General features: G+C 53.0%; 1 protein-coding gene and 1 long non-coding RNA gene across 4 annotated transcripts; one reads left to right on the forward strand and one right to left on the reverse strand.

Moving 5' to 3' along the window:
• LOC138848650 (uncharacterized) lies at positions 1-1899 on the reverse strand. Its single transcript, XR_011386730.2, has 3 exons — positions 1883-1899; positions 638-791; positions 1-255 (listed from the first exon to the last, which is right to left on the reverse strand). It is a non-coding gene; the product is annotated as an uncharacterized LOC138848650 (long non-coding RNA).
• Positions 1900-7185: 5286 nt separating this feature from the next.
• LOC100358731 (phospholipase A and acyltransferase 3) lies at positions 7186-19589 on the forward strand. Of its 3 annotated transcripts, none has more exons than XR_016229157.1 (6): positions 7186-7215; positions 10728-10833; positions 11684-11952; positions 14796-14904; positions 17374-17623; positions 19086-19589. XR_016229157.1 is itself a non-coding variant. In XM_051833163.3 (6 exons), the coding sequence occupies exons 1-6, from the start codon at positions 7207-7209 to the stop codon at positions 19149-19151; spliced, it is 834 nt and encodes a 277-aa protein (XP_051689123.3). In that variant the 5' UTR covers positions 7186-7206; the 3' UTR covers positions 19152-19589. The 3 variants fall into 3 exon arrangements, 2 of the variants coding, with proteins under 2 accessions (XP_051689123.3, XP_089182112.1); XM_051833163.3 differs by having other exon boundaries at positions 17349-17623; XM_089325986.1 differs by lacking the exon at positions 17374-17623.
• Positions 19590-21030: the final 1441 nt, after the last annotated feature.

A 21030-nucleotide genomic window follows, 5' to 3' on the forward strand; every position in this document is an offset into this window, starting at 1 on the left:
TGACAGGTGCAGAGTTTAATGAAGGGAGCAGGTGGGGCACACTGGGTGGGGGGCCCTGGGCGAGTGCTGGCCCCCAGTCTCCTCTGCCTGGGGTCTCCCTGGTCCTCTTCAGTAATGGACACAGTAGAGCTGGACGCTGCCGCTGATCCGGAGCTCCCGCAGCTGCTCCAGGGTCTGCTGGCCCAGGCTGGTGGCCCCCAGCCCCTGCCCATTGAGGGCCAGCTTCAGCCCTCCCTCCTGGCACAGGAGCAGCACCTGCAAGACGGGGGCGTGAGTGGCCGGTGGGCTTCCAGTCCTCCTTCTCCACCTGGCACTCTTCCTGGAAGACCCTCCTCCCCGCAGTGGACACAAGGGCGGGACTCAGAGGGGTCCAGCTCACAGCCAGCCCTTGGTGGACTTTGATCAGCCCTGGGGCTCAGCTTCCAGGATTCCTGGGGAGCCACTGAACAGAGCTGATGCTGGGGTCTCTGTATTCACTGCTTCTGAGTTCTTGGGTGCGGAACCCCTGGCGCCAGCATAGTGTTGAGGGCTGCCCTGTGGGTGTCTCTGGCTTCCCAGCCCCGTGGTGTTGGCCCTGCCCACCTCCCCCAGGCATGCCCCACCCCCAGGCTCTGCACCCATCCTGGCTCTGACCCACCTCGAAGAACCGCTGGGGGTAAAAGAGGAAGGGGGCTGAGATGGGCGTCTTCCGTCCCCAAGGGGAGATCCAGGCCAGGCTTCTGTCTGCAAAGGACGCCCTAAGCGTCACAGGCACGCGGGCAGCCTCGTCCCTCAGGCTTAGAGTGAAGCTGCTGGGGGCGGGCGGGAAAAGGGGGTCAGCTTCCAAGGCCCTCAGGGAGGTGGAGAGCAGCTGGAACACTGGGTAGGATCCTCCTCCAGAAAGCAGGGCTCAGGGCTGGACGCCCGGGTACGTGACAGCCCAGAGGGTGGGGAGACCTGAGTCTGCAGCTACCCACTAGAGGACCACAGGGGCGGGGCGGGGCGCCCACCTGGTCGTGAGGGCTCCTGGCTCATGCATCCAGCTCTGGGGCCTCTGGCTGCGATGCATGAGCCAGGAGTTGTGATTCAGATTTGCAGGGTAGGGAGGAGCGGCCTCTGCGGATTTATTTTCTCTGAATGCATTCCTTCTGGTTGCGAGTTTGTATTCTGTCTTCTCTCTGTTCTGCACCTCTTCTCCTAACATTTTGGTGACCCACGTGAGGTGGCACCAATCCGCACTCTTTTCCCAACACAGGCTGTTCTCGTCACGTGTGTCCTGTGAGCACAGTGTGGCCCCACACAGCACACTGTGGACACAGCGTCCGCAAGCAGCTCATCTCACCCAGCAAGGGCCAAAATGAGGAGCGGCAGGTGCTTCCTGTCATTTGTCTCTTTTCTCGGGGAGTAGAGCTTCTCCCAGACTCCCCTGGCTGACTCGCTCCCACCCTGCACTGGCCAGAACCAGGGACATTTCTACCCCAAACCAATCATGGGCAAGGGGAAGGGGCTACCCTGAGAGGCTCAAACCTCCCACAGGGCATCACCTGGATCTGTGAAAGAGGCTCCTACTGCCCATGGACCCCAGGGCTCTGTGGGCTCAGAAGGAGGTGACAGTGGGGTGTGTGTGTGTGTGTGTGTGTGTGTACGTGTAGGTAGCTATTGGTCAAGCAACCAAAACATAAGATACACACCTACTCCCCCCCCCCCCCCCAACAGGTTCATTATAAGGCTACAAAGAGAGTACAGCTGGCTCTCGATCACACTGCTCCTCTACAGGATGCAGAGGAACAAGTGGAGTCAGGCGTCTCATGGGGGTGTTGGATGGGGGCGGGGGGCAGTGTACTGGAAGAGACATCAGCAGGCCCATGCGTCTGGCCACTTCCCCAGCAGAAGGAGCCCACACCTGAGACTCCAGAAGGGCTCAGCTCCTCCACACCTCTGTCGCTCTCCAGGCCCTGGACAAGCGTGCTAACGCCCATTGGCCTTCATTCTCAGACCCGCTGTGAGACGAGACGCCCTGGCCCAAGTTGTGTTGTTCTTGAGGTTTCTGGCAAAGGTTTTCGGGCCGGCAGCTGCAGATGGAGATCTTCTGAAGCCTCTCCCTGAGTGTGCAGCCGGGATGAAGACCTCTGCTTCAGGCCCTGAGGATTCTGGGGTGTGCCCAGGCCCCTTCCCAGGAGCGACTGTCCCTCAGCTGTGCCTCATGCCACAGCCAGTTCAGCTCCTGGCGGGGGGTAGTAACCACCTGCTGAGCGCTGGGCACTGAAGGATGGGACGATTGTAAAAGAGGAGAGCACATGAGCATGTGGGGAGGACTCACATGAGGGAGCAAGACCCTGGTGCATACCGAGGGCAGGCGGGACAGTGCAGAGTGCGCAGGTGCACAGTGATGGGAGCCACGCTGGTGAACCTTAGGTGAATCACGTGCCCTCTCTGAGCCTCTGCAGCATGGGGGCACAAAGTGCTTGCTTTGGCCACCCTCAGAATTAAGAGAGGAACAAATGTTTACAAACAGCAGCTCACCTTTGAACAGAGATTCCCGGCTTTACACATTTTCCCTCCCATTTAATTTTCAAAAGAACCCTGTGATTTGGAGCAGACTGGGGTCACCCGCCCCTTATTTCTGCATGAGAAAACTGACTCTCAAATGGGTCAGGTGGCTTGAAGAAGGTGTCCCCACTGGTGGGCGGCAGTGTGAGAGCCACAACGGGCTGTGCAGACGTGGAGGGCGCCAGCACCGGGCTCCCCAGCCACTCCCATGCGGATGACTCTCTGGGATACTTCTCCAAACTGCAAGGTGCTCTCTGTGGGTGTGCTACCCCTGCTTTCCTCCTCATCTAATGTTGACAAACTGGACAAGCGACCTAAAACTCTGTGAGCCCAGATCTCCATGAGCAGCCGAAGGGAATGTCAAGTTCATTGTCAGGACTTAAGGAGCAACGAGCTTTTAAATGCCTGCTACTGCAGCATCAGGGTGCAAAATCACAATGATGTCTCCACGTTGTGGCTTCTCAGAACTCTGCAACAGAAAAACCTAGACAGGATAGAAGGGGCCACAGCCCAGGCCCTGGCTGGGAGCCCCTGTCAGTGTCCATTATCCGGTGAGAACCAGGGAGGATGGAGCTTATGTCCACCTTGAAATCCCCTGCCCTGCGGTCACTTTGTGAGGCTCCCATAGAGGGGACTGGAGCCTGGAGAAAAAGACCTTGTGGGGTGGACAGGAGGAGGCTGGTCTGGGCGACCGTGTGTTCTGTGCACACGTGGAGGATGCAGGTGTGCATGGACAGATGCACCGTGTACGTGTTCCTGAGGGTGGGGACACCAAGGCTGTGTGCATAAGCAGCTTGGCTGAGGTTGGCAGCTATACTGGGTGGGGGAGGGGGAGTCTTGACCCCTCTCCCCTTCCCATACCCCTGGGCTCCTTGTCACCCTCCTGCCCCGTGCCTGTCCATGGCCTCGCCGGGCACCTCCTCCTTGACCCTGCACCCACCCGGTATCTGGACAGCCATCCCTTGGAGAGGACGGGCTGGGAGACAGGAGCTGGCAGCATCCTGCTGGGACCTGAACTTGCAGTGGGTCTTGAGGAGCCAGCTGGCCCCCAGCACGGAGTGGGGCTGCTCCATCACAGAGCAGGGCTCTGCCGGGCACTTGTCCCAGGATAACCACAACCCTCCCAACAGCCCAGGGGAAGGCGCAATGGTCCCATTGCACAGGTGGGGAAATGGAGGATCTGAGAGGCAGAGGGACCGGCCTAGCATCGCTCAGCTGGGAAGACGCAGCTGGACTCCCTGGGGCTCTTTTGTGAAGAAACTAATTCCGCTGATGAAGGTGCAGCCAGTCACCCTCAGGCGCTGTCTCTGTAACACCATTGCATTGGGATCAGTTTGCAGCCAGTTTGAGGCTGCTGCAGACTTCTGGGGGCATGCAAACATGTATCCCACAGCTTGCTCCAAAGCATACTTGGGACAGATGTACCTGATGTTAGTAAAATGGTACCATCTTCCTAAGAAGCCCAGCCTGGCTTACTGGAAGTCAGGTGACCAGATGGCCCAATCACAAGTGTCAGCTCCACCCCACCCTCACAGGATCTCCCACATCCTCATCTCTGCTGGGCTGTAGAAGAGCTGCTCTCCCGCAGGCTGCTGCTCTCTGTGCACGGGGAGTTGGCCTGTTGGGTTTCCCCCACCCGACAACAAACCTCCCTTACTCCGGTGTTTGGTGTGTTTTGTGGTGGCCTTTCAAATGACACTTAGCAGAATCTCTGTATTTATTATCTTTTTTGTTAAATTAAGATTTATTTATTTGAGAGTTACACAGAGAGAGGAGAGGCACAGAGAGAGAGAGAGAGAGAGAGAGAGAGAGAGAGGGAGAGAGGTCTTCCATCCACTGGTTCACTCCCCAGTTGGCTGCAACAGCCATAGCTGCATGGATCCGAAGCCAGGAACCTAGTCCGGGTCTCCCACATGGGTGCAGGGACCCAAGGACTTGGGCATCTTCCACTGCTTTCCCAGGCCCTAGCAGAGAGCTGGAGTGGAAGTGGAGCTGCCGGGTCTCAAACCAGTGCCCATATGGGATGCCGGCACTGCAGATGGCGGCTTTACCTGCTATGCCACAGCACTGGCCCCGTATTATCTTTGAAACTTTTTTTTTTTGCTTTTATGCAGAAAAGTCAATTGAAAGGAATTGGAATTTCCCGGCATGATAAAGGAAGCCACAAAACAATGCTGCACAGCCAGCCTGTTTCCTCTGTGACTCACAACCCAGCAGGGCTTCCTGAGGGCCAAACAGGGTCAGGACCCAAGTCACTGGGCACATAGTTGTGACCCTTCATGGGGAGGCAGGATTTGTGGGAACTGTCCAAATGTGAAAGGAATGACAGCAGAATGTGGACGGGGGGAGCACCTGGTACAAATAGTCCCTTTGCTAGAAATAAGCATGAAAAAAATACATGAAATAACCATTCTGAGATGTTGGACAACAGTCAGCACGGGAGCTGAAAACCTGAGGAACAAGTGGCATAAGCTCCAGGAGGAGCCTGTGGCACTTTCCGGACCGTGGTTTGGGGAAGGAGGACTAACGCGGGCCGAGGCACCCCGGATATTTTGGACAGGACAAAGAATGAAACCAGAGGGAAGTTTTTGGAGTTGATTTCTTCTGAGAGGATTCGTTCTGAGAGGGGGAGCGTGGTAGGGGGAAGAGCCCGGAGTCACCACACAGCCCTGGGTGTCGGGTGAAAGCAGGCCAGAGGTGAGCAGCCCCCAGACTTGCTTATTTCAGTTGCTACAGCTGCTTATATAGCCAAGGCAGTCAATCCGGTCAAGGGGCGGTCTATGCCACAACCAATCACAGCCTGTTGCCAGGCAGGCTCTGTTGTCATGTGGTTTCCGAAGCCATCCAATCACGGCCTGTTGTCAGTGGCCTTCTTGGCATGACCTTCTCACCCCACCACATTGAACTTCTCACCCTGTTACCAGACAAATTGGAGGGCTCTTGTCTTCGCACAGGAAAGAATTCAGGCGTGAGACAGAGAGTGGAAAGTAAAAGTAGCAAAGTTTATTAAGGAAGGGACATCCGCAAGAATGGATGGGCACCTCTCCAGACAGGACCTGAGAGAGAGTGCAGTCGCTGGGACTGGGGGGAGGGAGGGAGGGAGCGAAGTTACATGCTTGAGTGGAGAGAGTACACCTGGCCAGACCAGGCCGGCGGCTTAGCAGAGAGGCAGAGGGCTGAGCCTGCAGTCCCGCAGTCCCCTTGAGGCCAGGGGTTTTTAAGGAGGTGGGTCTTGCTTCCCCACCTCTGCTCCTCTTTGAACAAAGGGCTATTTGGTATGCAACAAAGGACTTTATGGATGCAAATGTTATCAGGCAGGAGGAAGGGAGCAGGGTGTTTGAGATGCAGATACTGGCTGCACCTGGGAGATTGTGGAAGACTGTCAGGCAGAAGGGGTGGGGACCTCCACCTGGCAGGTTTCAGGTAGAAGGGGGCAGGGCAGGGCAGGATGTGAATACCGGGCTGCCCCTGAAACACCATCAGGATGACTTTGAGATGCAGCATATGCTGGACATAGATGTCTTCCCTTTAGGCCTTCTGTTGCACACACATAAGCTCATAACTGACTTTCCTACCTAACAACCCCACCACATTGATGTTCTCACCCCACCACATTGACCTTCTCACCCTACCACAGAAAGTGAGTAGCCCTCCACGGACCCACCCGTCCCTGCCTCTAAATGTCTCATCTTCTTGGAACAAAAGTGGTTGCCTAGGGTTCTTTTAGAGGAGACTTTTGATGCTTTTTTTTTTTTTTAAAGGTGGATTTATTTATTGGAAAGTCAGAGTGACAGAGAATGGGAGAGACAGTGATCTTCCATCTATTGGTTCACTTCCCATATGATTGTCACGGCTAGGGATGGGCTGGGGAAGCCAGGAGGCAGGAACTCGATCCAGGACCCATGTGGGTGCAGGGGCCCAAGGACTTGGGCCATCTCTGCAGCTTTCCCAGTCCATAGGAGAGAGCTGGATCAGAAGTGGAGCAGGCGGGACGTGAATGGGCGCCCACATGGGATGCTGGTGTTGCAGGTGAAGGGTTAACCTGTTATGCCACAAGGTCAACCCGAGACCCTTGATTTCTTTAAGCTTGGAGAGAAACTCAGGAAGTGGCCCTCCTCTGGGTGTTTCTGGGAGGTCTTCAAGCCTCAGTGCTTCCCGGCTTTGAGGCAGGGAAATCACGATGTCACCATTGCACAACCAACATTATCCTTGCCGAGCAGAGCGATTTGTAAGAGATTTGTATTGATTTATTTCAGAGGTAGAGTTAGTTACAGACAGAGAGGGGGAGAGACAGAAGGTTCCCCCAGCTGCTGGTTTCACTCCCCAAATGGCCACGGCGGCTGGAGCTGGGCCGATCTGAAGCCTGGAGTAAGAGCTCCTTCTGGGTCTCCCACGCGGTTGTGGGGTCCAAGGACTAAGCCACTGCTGCACAGTGTCCTCACTGGCAGACGGCTGTGGTCAGTAGCGGAGCTGGCACTCAGATCTTAGCACTGGGATACGGGATATGTGTGTCCCGAGAAACATGTTTACTGCTGAGCCAGATGCTTATCCTGATGTTTTATTTTTAAATGGTTGGCTACACGGGATGTAAGAAAGAAACTGAAAGTGGAATTTCAGACCCGTGTATAAGAGCTACCACTGGAGCAGTTGAACTACAGATGCTGCCTTGCCTTCACGATGAATCAGGTAAGTCCCCCAGGATTTTCCAGAACTGACTCTGTAGTGGGGGTGTGCAGACTCCTCCCAGCCTTGGGGACACTTTGCTCTGGACCTTATTTTTATTTTTTTAAAAATGATTATTTTTAAGAAATGTCTATATTTATTTGAAAGCAGAGTTACACACAGAGAGAAGGGGAGAGACAGAGAGAGAAAGGTCTTCCATCCTCGGGTTCACTCCCCAAACTGTGTAATGGCCAGAGCTGGAGAAGACCAAGCCGGACTCTCACCATGATCCGAGGTCAAGTGCTGTGGGAAAAGGGCTCTCGCAGCCTGTGGAAGGGCAGGTGTCAGCCCAGAGCAGCGGGACGCTGTCCATCCCAGGGCCGGCATCTTGCCGCTTCTCCCAGACAGACCCCAGCTGTTACTTTGGCTTCCCGACTGTGGTCTCAGACATTTCAGGACAAAACGGATTCCCCCTTCTGTACTTCAGGGGGAAGCCACAGCTGCTGCCAACAGGGCCTCTGCCATGGTTGTAGACACTGTGTTTTAGATCACCCATTTTAGTCTCCACAGGAAATAACCATTGTGTTTTGAGCTCAGAATGTTTTATGGGTAATATCTCTAAACTAGTTCTATTATATGAAACTTGTTCACTTTTTTTTTGTGCACTAAGATTGTATGATTGGCTGATGTTTTAAAGTAATTATTTTTGAGAGAGAGAGAGAGAGAGAGAGAGAGAGAGAGCAAGCGCACTCCCATCTTTCCATTTGTTGGGTCATTTCCTGAATGGCCAGGAATGGGCAGGCTGAAGCCAAGGGCCAGGAACTTGAGCCAAGCACCCCATCTGGGTGGCAGGGACCTTATGACTTCAGCCATCACTCTGCCGTCCAGGGTCTGCATTAGCAGGAAGCTGGAGTTAGTAGCCAGAGTCAGGCATTGAACCCAAGTGCTCAGATATGGGATGCAGTCATTCTAACTGGCACCTGAGCTGCTAGGCTGAACTCCATTCCAGCAAATCAATTTTTTTGTGTGTGGAAAAATCTTAGTGATTGAATTCAAAAATCAGAAATTCTTCTGGCTCCTCTTAGCCCCATGCTTGCTTCGGACAGTTACAGGACCACGTCCTGGGGGCACTGGCCTCTCCCTGCCTCTGAGTCCTGCCCTTCCCGGGGTGGGAACAGCTGCCCAGGGGGCCGGTTAGGAGAGACATTCGGCTCCTCAAGCGGGGACAGGAAGGCAGGGCTCCTCCGGCTGTTCCTATGGTGGCTTCAACCACCAGTGAGGCAGTGGTGCAGGCCGGCGGCCATCTTCCCATTTCCGGGAAACACCCAGTTGATAAGGGCTGGCTTCCCTTTAGAAATGATTCCCATTTAAGTTTCTATGAATAGGATCGAAAGGAAACCAAAAGTGAAATTCCTGTCCTTGGAATAGAAGCTGCCCTGTGAGCCGTGGGGTCCCAGGCGCCGCCTTGGCCCGGGAGGTGTCCGGGAGTCTCCCACTGCTGCTTGGCCGACGGTGCCATTCGAAAGCCTGGTTGTTTTTCATCTTGCTGGACTCTGAGGTCTGCAGGGCAGAGCGGGCCTCCTCTCTGAGGGTGGCACAGCGGGGTCCACAGCCCTGCACGTGGGAGGGAGCTGGGGAGGGGTCTCCAGGAGCTGCACCTGCTGGAGCCAGGGGCCCTGCTCTCCAGACGCAGCTGGGGAGGGAGCCCCGGGTCTCTGGAAAGTGAGGGGTCCCCCACATTGTCTGCCTCTGCTGCTGACTGGGGTTCTGTCTCAACCCCAAACAGGCCGTTCTCCCTCCTCCTTCTCCATGGCATTTGTCCTAACTTAAGAAATGCCATGGGGGCCAGGGTCAGGGCATGGAGGGTGGGGCTGCCGCCTGGGAGGCCAGCATCCCATATGGGTGCTGGTTCAGGTCCCGGCTGCTCCACTTCCCATCCAGCTCCCTGATAACAGCCTGGGAACGGCAGTGAATATGGCCAAGTGCTTAGGCCCCTGCACCCGTGTGGGAGACAAGGACGAAACTCCTGGCTCCATCCTAGTGCAGCCCTGGTCTTCTGGGGAATGAGACAGTAGACAGAAGTTTCTCTCTCTCTCTCTCTCTCTAACTGCCTTTCAAATAAATTTTTTTTAAAGATTTATAATATTTATTTGAAAGACAGAGATACAGAGAGAAATAGAGACAGAGAGAGATCTTCCAACCACTGGTTAACTCCCCAGATGGCCGCAACGGCCAGAGCTGTGCTGATCCGAAGCCAGGAGCCAGGAGCTTCTTCTGGGTCTCCCACGTGGGTGCAGGGGCCCAAGGACTTGGGCCATCTTCTACTGCTTTCCCAGGCCATAGCAGAGAGCTGGATCGGAAGAGGAGCAGCCAGACTCGAATCGGTGCCCATATGGGATGCTGGTGCTTCAGGCCAGGGCATTAACCCCCTGTGCCACAGTGCCGACCCCTCAAATAAAATGTTTAGAGAAATGACATGTGTGCGCCTCCCCTGCCATCAGCCACGTGTGCAGATCTGCAGAAGCTCCGGGCAGTGCAGCAGCTGAAAGGGAAGAGCTGGGCTCAGGCGTGGCCTGGAAAAGAGCTGATCCTGGGAGGGCAGCCGCAGGTTCCTGGGGAGCGGCCCCGTGGGCGTCCGTCGCCTGGTTCAGGGAGGAGACGTATTGCTGCCCAAGCAAACCAGGGCTCTGCTAACCAGAGACGTTTCCTTACCCTCGTGGTTCTGAGCTCATATTTTGTGGGCCACTGGCTGCGGTGACAGTGTCCTGACCCTGCTTCACAATGCCCTCCTGGTCCCCTAATAAAGCCCCCTCCCCACCTGGTGTAGCTCCCAACCTCAGCCAAGCTGCTGGTGCACACAGCCTTGGTGTCCCCGCCCTCAGTAACACATGCACAGTGCATCTGTCCACACACACCTGCATCCTCCATGTGTACACAGAACACTCACATACTCCCAGACCAGCCTCCTCCTGTCCACCCTACAAGGTCTTTTTCTCCAGGCTCCAGTCCCCTCTATGGGAGCCTCACAAAGTGACTGCAGGGCAGGGGATTTCAAGGTGGACATATGGGCCGGCGCCGCGGCTCACTAGGCTAATCCTCCGCCTAGCGGCGCCGGCACACCGGGTTCTAGTCCCGGTCGGGGCACCGGATTCTGTCCCGGTTGCCCCTCTTCCAAGCCAGCCCTCTGCTGTGGCCAGGGAGTGCAGTGGAGGATGGCCCAGGTGCTTGGGCCCTGCACCCCATGGGAGACCAGGAAAAGCACCTGGCTCCTGGCTCCTGCCATCGGATCAGCGCGGTGCGCCGGCCGCAGCGCGCCGGCCGCGGCGGCCATTGGAGGGTGAACCAACGGCAAAGGAAGACCTTTCTCTCTGTCTCTCTCTCTCACTGTCCACTCTGCCTGTCAAGAAAAAAAAAAAAAAAGGTGGACATAAGCTCCATCCTCCCTGGTTCTCACCGGGTAATGGACACTGACAGGGGCTCCCAGCCAGGGCCTGGGCTGTGGCCCCTTCTACCCTGTCTTGGTTTTTCTGTTGCAGAGTTCTGAGAAGCCACAACGTGGAGACATCATTGTGATTTTGCACCTTCGCTATATGGATTGGGCCGTCTATGTGGGAGGAGGTAATGTGGTCCATCTGACTTCAGGTAAGGACGGTGGAAAAAGTGATTTTCAAGATGTTTGTTAAGGCCGGCGCCGTGGCTCAACAGGCTAATCCACCACCTTGCGGCGCCGGCACACTGGGTTCTAGTCCCGGCCGGGGCGCCGGGTTCTGTCCCAGTTGCCCCTCTTCCAGGCCAGCTCTCTGCTGTGGCCCGGGAGTGCAGTGGAGGATGGCCCAAGTGCTTGGGCCCTGCACCCCATGGGAGACCTGGAGAAGCACCTGGCTCCTGGCTTCGGATCAGCGTGGTGTGCCGGCCCCAGTGGCCATTGGAGGGTGAACCAACAGCAAAAGAATGACCTTTCTCTCTGTCTCTCTCTCTCACTGTCCACTCTGCCTGTCAAAAAAAAAAAAAAAAAAAAAAAGATGTTTGTTAAAGGGCTGGTGTTGTAGCATCCAGGTAAAACTGCCGTCTGCAACGCCAGTATCCCGTAGGGAAGTGGAGTAGCTGGGTCCTGAACTGGTGATCCAATATGGGTTGCCAGTATCACAAGCAGTGTCTTAACCCTTTATACTGCAATGCCAGCCTCATTACGTATAATGGATACAAGTTTTGAACCATGGAAATGTCCCAATAGTAGGGGATCAATGGGGTAAATTAACTACACACTTATAATGCAATGTGATGACATTGTCATCCGATGCAGCCATTGCAAACAGCATTTATGACATGTAAAATACATCTTGGTAAGCAAGGAGAGCAAAATCTGTGAGTCCCTCACTCTCGTGTGAAAGTTCACATCGAGTCTCAGTGATCGGTGACTGTCATCTTTGTTTTTCCCTCCTGCCTCTGCCTCCCTTCCTCCCTGCCCTCGCTTCCTCTCTGGGACTCCCAGGTAAGAGTTCCACTATAGGGCTCTCTAACTTCTTCACGTATCTGTGGGGTGATACCGAGGCCACCAAGGAGCCCTTAAAGGATGCGGCGTTGGGGAGAGTCCGCTGGGTCTGCAACCACCTGGACCACAAGTACAGACCTCGGCCTGTGGATGAGATCATCGCGGCTGCAGAGAAGATGGCTTGCAACAGGAAGAAGTATGGAGCCCCCATTCAGAACTCTGAGAGATTTGTCAATGCGCTGAGATACGGCCAGATCCCCCGCAAGTGGGTAAGGTCCCCTTTGGGGTGTCCTCTCTCTTTTGGGGTTTTCCTCGGCTGGGACTACAGGCGGGAGAAGCTGCTGCCGTACTTTCATAGCATTTCTCATGTTGGTACTACACACTAATAACGCGATATTTATAGCACTGAGAGTATTTGCATGGTGATGCTGCAGTAGCAGGCATTTAAAAGCTCGTTGCTCCTTAAGTCCTGACAATGAACTTGACATTCCCTTTGGCTGCTCGTGGAGATCTGGGCTCACAGAGTTTTAGGTCGCTTGTCCAGTTTGTCAACATAAGATGAGGAGGAAAGCAGGGGTAGCACACCCACAGAGAGCACCTTGCAGTTTGGAGAAGTATCCCAGAGAGTCATCCGCATGGGAGTGGCTGGGGAGCCCAGTGCTGGCGCCCTCCACGTCTGCACAGCCTGTTATGGCTCTCACACTGCCGCCCACCAGTGGGGACACCTTCTTCAAGTCACCTGACCCATTTGAGAGTCAGTTTTCTCATGCAGAAATAAGGGGACACCTGCTTGCTCTATTTTGTTGCAAATGACTGGATTTCAACATTTTTTAATGCTGTGTAGTATTTCATAGTATGCATCTCTCACAATTTCTTTATGCAGTCTTCAGCTGATGGGCATTTAGGTGGATTCCATGTCTTAGCTATTGTGAATTGAGCTTCAATAAACATGGAGGTGCAGACAGCTCTTTTGTTTACTGATTTCACATCTCTTGGGTAAATTCCCAGGAGTGGGATGGCTGGGTCATATGGTAGGTCTGTACTCAGATTTTTGAGGTATTTCCTTACTGACTTCCATAGTGGCTTTACCAGTTTGCATTCCCACCAACAGTGGGTTAGGGTACCCTTTCCCCCACATCCTCTCCAGCATTTGTTGTTGGTAGATTTCTGTATGTGAGTCTCTCTAACTGGGGTGAGGTGAAATCTCATTGTGGTTTTAACTTGCATTTCCCCGACAGCTAGAGATCCTGAACATTTTTTCATGTGTCTCTTGGCCATTTGGATGTCCTCTTTTGAAAAATGTCTGCTTAAGTCCTTGGCCCATCTCTTAACTGGGTTGTTTGTTTTGTTGTTGTGGAGTTTCTTGATCTCTTTGTAGATTCTGGTTCTTAATCCTTTATCAGTTGCGTGGTTTGCAAATAATGACTTCCATTCTGTCAGTTGAGGCTGGGCCCTTTTATAACTTCGGTGGGCTGGGGGTGGGGGCAGCAGGTGGCGATGAGCTAGGTTCTCCATACTGGTTCTTGAACTTTACCACTGGCTTCCAAACCTGGGGAAGAATGCAAGGGGTGGGAACAATACAGGGTATGAGATGGAACTGATCTCCTGAAAGAAGGAGCAGTAACAACCTAGAGTGGATGACGCTTATGTCCTTGTTCCATCAGTCTGTGTCGCTGGCGGCTTTGGCAAGCTGTTGAATGGAATCCGAGTCCTCCTGCTGAGGAGACAGTGAATTTCTGGGTTGTTGACACTGTTCTTGGTGGTTGGATGGGGAGCAAAGGACGTCCCCCCACTCCCCAGGCATCCAAGTGAGCCAGCAGAGCTGAGTGCTGGGTTGGCAGGTGCCAGGCATGCAGGACAGGACTCCAGAAACAGGGGAAACAGAGAGGGCAGAGCAGGCAGGCTCCGTTGCAGGGGCACTGGCTGCAGTCTGGGACGTGGCACTCCCAGTCCTGGGAAGGGAGGGAAATGTGGAGAAAGCAATGGCTGTGGAGGGAGCAGTGTGTGGAGCCGGCAGAGAGAACTGCTTTGTGGCTGAGGGCTTTGGCATGAGTCCTCTAACCTGGCAAGGTGCGATAGCAGCACCAGTGAGTGGGACATCCCCTCAGCCTTGCGGGACCGATGAACGACTGCACACAGGGAGGGAGTCTCTGCCACTGCCCAGTGCTGTCGCCCTTGGTGGTGGCTGAGTGTTTGCCACACCATTTTCATTGGTCCCGCTGTGAGGAGTCACATGGGTTAACAGGCGGTCAGGGTGGTGAAACACTGGAGTTAAAGAAGTTTATTGTCGGGTGGGGGAAACCCAACAGGCTCCCTCCCCGTGAACAGAGAACAGCAGCCTCATGGGGCAGGTCGGGGAGGGGCAGTGGCCCAAGGCCTTCATTGAGCCTCAGAGATGAACAAGTGGGGCAGGGTAAGCACATTTGGGATTAGCTTGCTGAAGTAATTTCTAGGCTATAGAGGACTCATCCCTAGTTGGCTGGTTCTGACCCTGGAGTGATCAGTGGTGGTGGACACGGAGGGTGGTCTGGAATGTGAGAATCCAGGAAAGCAAGTGTTGCCTATGAATTGGTTCCTTTGCTTTAGAAAAGTGTGCTTGTGGGAGAGTGGTTTGTCCTCTCTGGGAGGTTGGTAGCTCTGGGAGGAGTAGTCTGTGCAGGGTCGAAACCTGGGAGTAGCAATACACCATTGCCAGGGCCTGACTCCCAGTCTCAGCAGAGAGTTCAGTAGGCAGTATTCACATTTTGCCCTGGCTGGGCCTGCTTATCTACCATGGAGGATCCCACTCGTGCAGCTGGGCGTGTGGATGAAGCCTGTGGGGCACTTGTGCCTCACGTACGTGTGCACAATGCGATCAGATGCACACATACACACACCAGTGCATACCAGGAGCAAACCCTGTCCCAGTGCCCCTCCTAGGGGATCCTCTGAGAGGGACGGGTGTGGGTGTGTGTGTGTGTGTGTGTCTCCTGCCTGGGTTATAAGTGGGTGTTACAGGGCAGTGAGCACTTGTGTAGCTGAGCTGCAGCCCCCTCCCTCCCCTCCCCCCCATGCCAGGTGCCTGGTGTTTCCTGGAAGCCTGGCTACACTCGCTCTGCTTTTTGTGTTGCAGTCAAATGAAGACCCACAACCTGGAGACCTGATTGAGATTTCTCGCAGTGTCTTTGCGCACTGGGCTGTCTATGTAGGAGATGGTTACGTGGTCCATCTGCTTGGTTCAGGTAAAAACGAATTGTGAAAGCAGCAGTTTTGAGTTGAGAACTAGGAACAAAAGCACCATTCATTATGGACTTCCTGGCTTCTGTTCTTGTCTGTATTACAATACCCCAGTTTTTATTCACTAACGAATGGCATGTGGACCCCACCTGTTGACAATTCTGTGTGTCCATCTTGTAAGAGTCCAGAACCATGCCAGGTGACAGGAAGTAGGAAAATGACAAGGGGCCAGCGCTGTGGCACAGCGGGTTAAAGCCCAGCCTATAGTGCCAGCATCCCATTTGGGCACCTGTTGAAGTCCTGGCTGCTCCACTTCTGATCCAGCTCTCTGCTATGGCCTGGGAAAGCAGCGGAAAATGGCCCAAGTCCTTTGGCCCCTGCACCCATGTGGGAGACCCAGGTGAAGCTCCTGGCTCCTTGCTTTGGATCAGCTCAGCTCTGGCTGTGGTCATTTGGGGAGTGAACCAGCAGATGAAAGACCTCTCTCTCTCTCTGTCTCTGTTTTTCTTTCAAATAAAAAAATGACAACAATATTTTTTTTACCATTGAGTTACAAAGTTTCCACATGACAGTGCACAAATTGCCAGGCTTTTGGAGCTGATTCAGAACTTTGTGCCACGACTTTCAGACCATGAGTAAGCTAAGCAAAAGCTTAGCTTTTCTGACTGAAATTGAAACCATTTTGCTTATCAATATTTCCCAAAATTAATGAGCTATGTGGGCTCTTACCATGTATTCAGAGAAGGATTCTGAATACTGGCTCAAATAGACCAGGCAACATGGTAAGTGTTTTTTTTTTTTTTTTTTTTTTTTTTTTTTTTTTTTTGGACAGGTAGAGTTATAGACAGTGAGAGAGACAGAGAGAAAGGTCTTCCTTCCATTGGTTCACTCCCCAAATGGTCGCCACGGCCAGCGCTGTGCTGATCCGAAGCCCGGAGCCAGGTGCTTCCTCCTGGTCTCCCATGCATGCGGGTGCAGGGCCCAAGCACCTGGGCCATCCTCCACTGCACTCCTGGGCCACAGCAGAGAGCTGGACTGGAATAGGGGCAACTGGGACAGAATCTGGCACCCCAACCGGGACTAGAACCTGGGGTGCTGGCGCCACAGGCAGAGGATTAACCAAGTGAGCCACGGTGCCAGCTCCCAACATGGTAAGTTTTTAAGCTTTTGGTTTAGTGAGATATATGCATAGGACATTGAGGGCTCTATCTAAGGGAGAGAGAAAAATCTAGAAAGCTGGGTCCGTACCAAGTTGAGAGCAGACCAGGAGCCACGTGCAGCAAGTGTTTGGTTATGAGCAGCCACAAGAAGCTTATCACGGGTGGTTAAGCAGAGACAGAGAGAGCGGACGAAGGGTAATAAGGGCGGAAAAGGGAAGAAGGGCTGGGCCCACTGGGTTCCAGGCCTTTTATCCACTTCCAAGGTGGAGTGGCTATGCAGCCTTATTGGCAGGTGGGCGTACAGGTGAGGTCAGGTATGGGCATGGGATCACTGAGGGGGTGTGGTGGGGGCATGGTCTTCCAGCTCACAAATCCAATCAATTTGTCCTATCTGCCTGCCTACATCAAAATGAGTTTTGTAAATTGGAGAGACTTTCTTTGTCACCGGGAAGGGATTATACAAAGACAGAGTGAGACTTCTTCCTAGGAGATATTTAAAAAAGTCAAAAATTTATTTAGTCACATGTGCTCAAAGACATATAAGAGGTAAGTATGTCTCTAATATCATTGCCTAGTGGCACGGAATAAGCTTCAACTACATAGATGCGTAACAACAGGAGATTTGTCAAATTAAGGTGTGTGCATGAGGTGGAATACCATGGGAACCATTCATCCTTATAAAATATGCTACATTTGTTGCTATGGGAACATATCGACACACCGTTAAACATTTAGTTCATAAAAGTGTTGTGTACTGGGCCGGCGCCGTGGCTCAATAGGCTAATCCTCCACCTTGCGGCGCCGGCACACCGGGTTCTAGTCCCGGTCGGGGCGCCGGATTCTGTCCCGGTTGCCCCTCTTCCAGGCCAGCTCTCTGCTATGGCCAGGGAGTGCAGTGGAGGATGGCCCAGGTGCTTGGGCCCTGCACCCCATGGGAGACCAGGAAAAGCACCTGGATCCTGGCTCCTGCCATCGGATCAGCGCGGTGCGCCGGCTGCAGCGGCGGACATTGGAGGGTGAACCAACGGCAAAGGAAGACCTTTCTCTCTCTGTCTCTCTCTCACACTGTCCACTCTGCCTATCAAAAATTAAAAAAAAAAAAGTGTTGTGTACCAAATCATTGCACCCGTGTTAAATTTCACATGTAAAAAGAGCAAACGAGAAGAGAAGGAGGGAAAGTCAGACTCAGAGGTCAAGAGAAGAGTTGTGGCTCCTCCTCCTTTCCTTCCTTCCCACCCTTGTACCTCCGGCTCTGCAGCAGCTGAACGTGTGTCTGTCTGTGACCCCAGATCTGCCCTTGCTTGGCTCCTGCAGCAGCAGCCCATGTAGCAGCCCATGTGAAGACAGGAATGGCGAAGTGAAACGTGAGCGCCTGAGGGATGTGGTGGGAGGAGACACGTACCGCGTCAACAATTATCTGGACTACAAGTTCCCTCCACGGCCTGTCCAAGCGATCATTCAGCTGGCAGAGGAGAGAGTAGGACCTTGCTATTACAATGTTCTGTGGGCAAACTGCGAGCACTTTGCCACTGACCTGAGATACGGCAAGCGCTATAGCAAGCAGGTCAGACCCCAGGGTGGGGAGCATCTGGGAGTGTGTTTTCAGAAGGGAGGGGCAACTGTGGGCAAATACGAAGGGGATCGACGCTGAGAGCTTGCTTCAGACTTTGAACACACTTGCTTTGACTCCACAATCAGTGCTGTGTCTGCTGGATCCCACTTTAAAAATTTTCTTAAAAAAAATTTGTTTTATTTGTTTGAAAGGTAGATCTACAGAGAAAGGGAGGGAGGGAGAGATAGAGATAGAGATAGAGACAGACACAGAGATAGAGATGAGAGATCGAGAGAGCAAGAGCGAGAAAGAGAGAGAGAGAGAGAGAGAGCGTGCTTCCATCCATTGGCCCATCCCTAAATGGCTGCAATGGCCAGGGCTGGCCCAGACTGAAGCCAGGAGCCAGGGGCTCCATTCAGGTCTCCCACGTGGGTGCAGGGACTCAAGCACTCAGGCCATCCTCCACCGCTTTCCCAAGCACATGAGCAGGGAGCTGGAGGAGTGAGGAGTCTAAGCGGCACTCTGATACGGGATGCTGGCATTGTAGGTGGCAGCTAACTTGCTGCACCCCAATATTGCCTCCTATTCTCCCCTTTGATGAGCACTTTCTAATGGGGAAACCCTTCCCAAGGCTCCTCATCACGGTTGGGGGTGGGCTTGCTGTCTGGCCCTTCAGGAGTAACTGGCTCAGATTCTGCGAGCAACGCTGACCAGGCTGGGGACCGTTTACAAAACCACTGTTCTGACTTGAGATGTGGTTTTCCCACGCGGAGCTGCTGTGAGTGCCTTTATCCCATCCACCTGGTAGTTTGTTGTGGGGTTAAATGGGTGAGAAGGACTTCTGAAAGCTGGGAACTGTGCTCAAATCAGAGCCTCTGTTCCTGACAGTTGCGTCTTCTCCAATCCCAGTGGAGATGATCAGTGCCAGTATCTCTTATCTCCATTCTGCAGAAGAGGCTTAGAGCACAGAAACCTTTACTGTGGGGTGGACGGGTCCCACCCCCTCCTTCCTGCCCCGATGTGCACTCAGAGACAGCAGCATCTCATCCAGCCCTGGTGCTCTCGCTGCCCGGGTCCCTCCCAGGTACTGAGCTGGCTGTGGTTCGAGAAGACCTGAACTTGAATCACGGATCAGTCTCTAGCCTCTGAGTGTCAGGCAGGGTGCTCCCCGACTCTGGGCCCTTTTCCCTTGGGTGCAGGCTGAGGGGTTCAATAGGGAGCCTCTGAGGGTGTGGGGGTCCTGAGCATCTCTGAGTTGTCTGGACGGACCTCAGCTCAGCCAAGATTCCTTCTTCCCCAGGGGAGCTCCTGGGTCCTCTGCAGAGGGAGAAGTTCCTGGGGGCACAGGCAGTTCCTTCCTGGTGGCAGAGTTGCCGAGATGGACAGAAGAATGGATGTCTTTGTGTGGTTTGAGAGGGAGAGGACCAGTCATGTCTGCCCTTTGGTTCTGAGTGTGCCCTGTTCTACTTTGCAGAGTAACCAAGTTCTCAGGACTGGAGTTCTGGGTGTTCTGGGTGGACTGGCGTCCTCAATCATCTGAGTACACTTACCCAAAGCCACAGCTGCATGAAGAAGCAATGCAAATCCTGAAGTTAGAGGCTGCTGCACAGAATAGCACTTCCTCTGTGCACCTGCTTCTCTCTCACTGGCAATTGCAAGGACTGACTCTAACAAGACTGTGAGCTTCTTGAAGAATTGGGCGGCTGACCCCAGTGAGCCCTTCATGAAATATTCCTCCTGCTCAATTGTAGGCTCATGAATCATCGGAAAAGAGGCGAGTCCTCCCTGAGCACTTCCAACAGCACAACTTTCAAAATATCCCCGAATCCAGGTTTCAGTTTCTTCATTTCTCATACGGGAGCAACAGTAATTTCTTCACCATGTATTGTTGAGGTTTAATGAAATGGCGTATACAAAATGTTTTCACACAACTTCCGGCTTGTAGCAGATGCTTAGTAAATTTGCTCACTGCATTTCACTGCTGTCTTGCTGAGTTTTATTCTTGGGGTGGGTGAGGGCCCACAGTTCCTGACTAATCCCCAGATCTTCCCACGAGTGCACATTCACGACAGAAGAGCGTCATCCACCATCCCTCAGTGCTCCTTTTGGGTCAGCCTTCTTTGTTGTAATAAATGTTTGTCTCTGACAGAGTTTGGGTGTTAAATACCTGTGACTTTTGAGTGAAGTCACAGCTACTTTTTTTTTTTTATAAAGATTTATTTATTTGAAAGAGTTACACAGAAAGAATGAGAGGCAGAGAGAGAGAGAGAGAGAAGAGAGAGAGAAGAGAGAGAGAAGAGAGAGAGAGAAAGGTCTTCTATTTGCTGGTTCATTGTGCAGATGGCCGCAATGGCCAGAATTGTGCTGATCTGAAGCCAGGAGCCAGGAGCCAGGAGCTGGGAGCCTCCTTCCGGTCTCCACACTGGTGCAGGGGCCCAAGGCCTTGCGCTATCTTCTACTGTTTTTCCAGGCCATAGCAGAGAGCTGGATCGGAAATGGAACAGCTGGGTTTTAAACTGGTGCCCATCTGGGATGCTGGCATTACAGGCAGTATCTTTACCCACTATGCCACAGTGCCGGCCCCCATCACAGCCACTTTTTATGCCCAAACTCTGTGGGGTCAGGCTTTGATTTCAGTGAGGTATCCGTCATCACATGTCTCCTGGCTGTCTTCCTGAACGGATCAGGTGTTAGCACTCTATGCTCCTCTTCCTTGTAGCACTCACCACATTTGCAGCTTGATTTTTACGGTGTGTGCTTGTGTGATTCCTATCCACAGATTTTCGTACAATAATTGTCATTGTGCAACCAGGTACCGTGATGCCTTTCCTTCAGCATTGTCGGCCTGGAATTTCTCACAACGTCTTATATAGAAGATATTCCCATGAGAAAGGTCTAGAAAGGCTGAAGGTATGTGCAAATGCACTCAAAAGAAAGATCAGAGAAAAAAAGAGGGGAAACCCAAGTGCCAGGAATGAAAAAGAAAGTTAAAAGTTGAAGTGGTTGGGATGGAGGTGTATGGCTAATAGTTTAGATATTGACCCTAAGGATCTGGAACTAGGATTTCATTGCCCACATAGGGACAGGCACACCAGATGTAGAGCAAGAGACATACGAGTGAGAACTGAGATCTCTGTGTGAAGCTGACTGTACAAGAAATAACCCTTAAGACAAAGAGAAAGATGAAAAATTATGCCTACCTATGTTTCTGGATAAAAAATTTTCAAAGTCTCTTACAGAAATAGCAAATGTAAGCCTTTTATATGCACAAACAGAAAGTCTGCATTTTCCCTACTCACTTGTAGAGTTGCCCTGTTAAACTGGTGAGGCCTCTCAGTCATCCTGTGGAGTGAGTGCCGGGCATACCAGACCCTGACAGAGAAATCATTACCCATGCATATTAACTCACATGGAGAAAT

The sequence above is a fragment of the Oryctolagus cuniculus genome, chromosome 1, assembly GCF_051225735.1.
Source record: "Oryctolagus cuniculus isolate XC-2025 breed Fujian yellow rabbit chromosome 1, ASM5122573v1, whole genome shotgun sequence".
Taxonomy (NCBI): Eukaryota; Metazoa; Chordata; class Mammalia; order Lagomorpha; family Leporidae; genus Oryctolagus; species Oryctolagus cuniculus.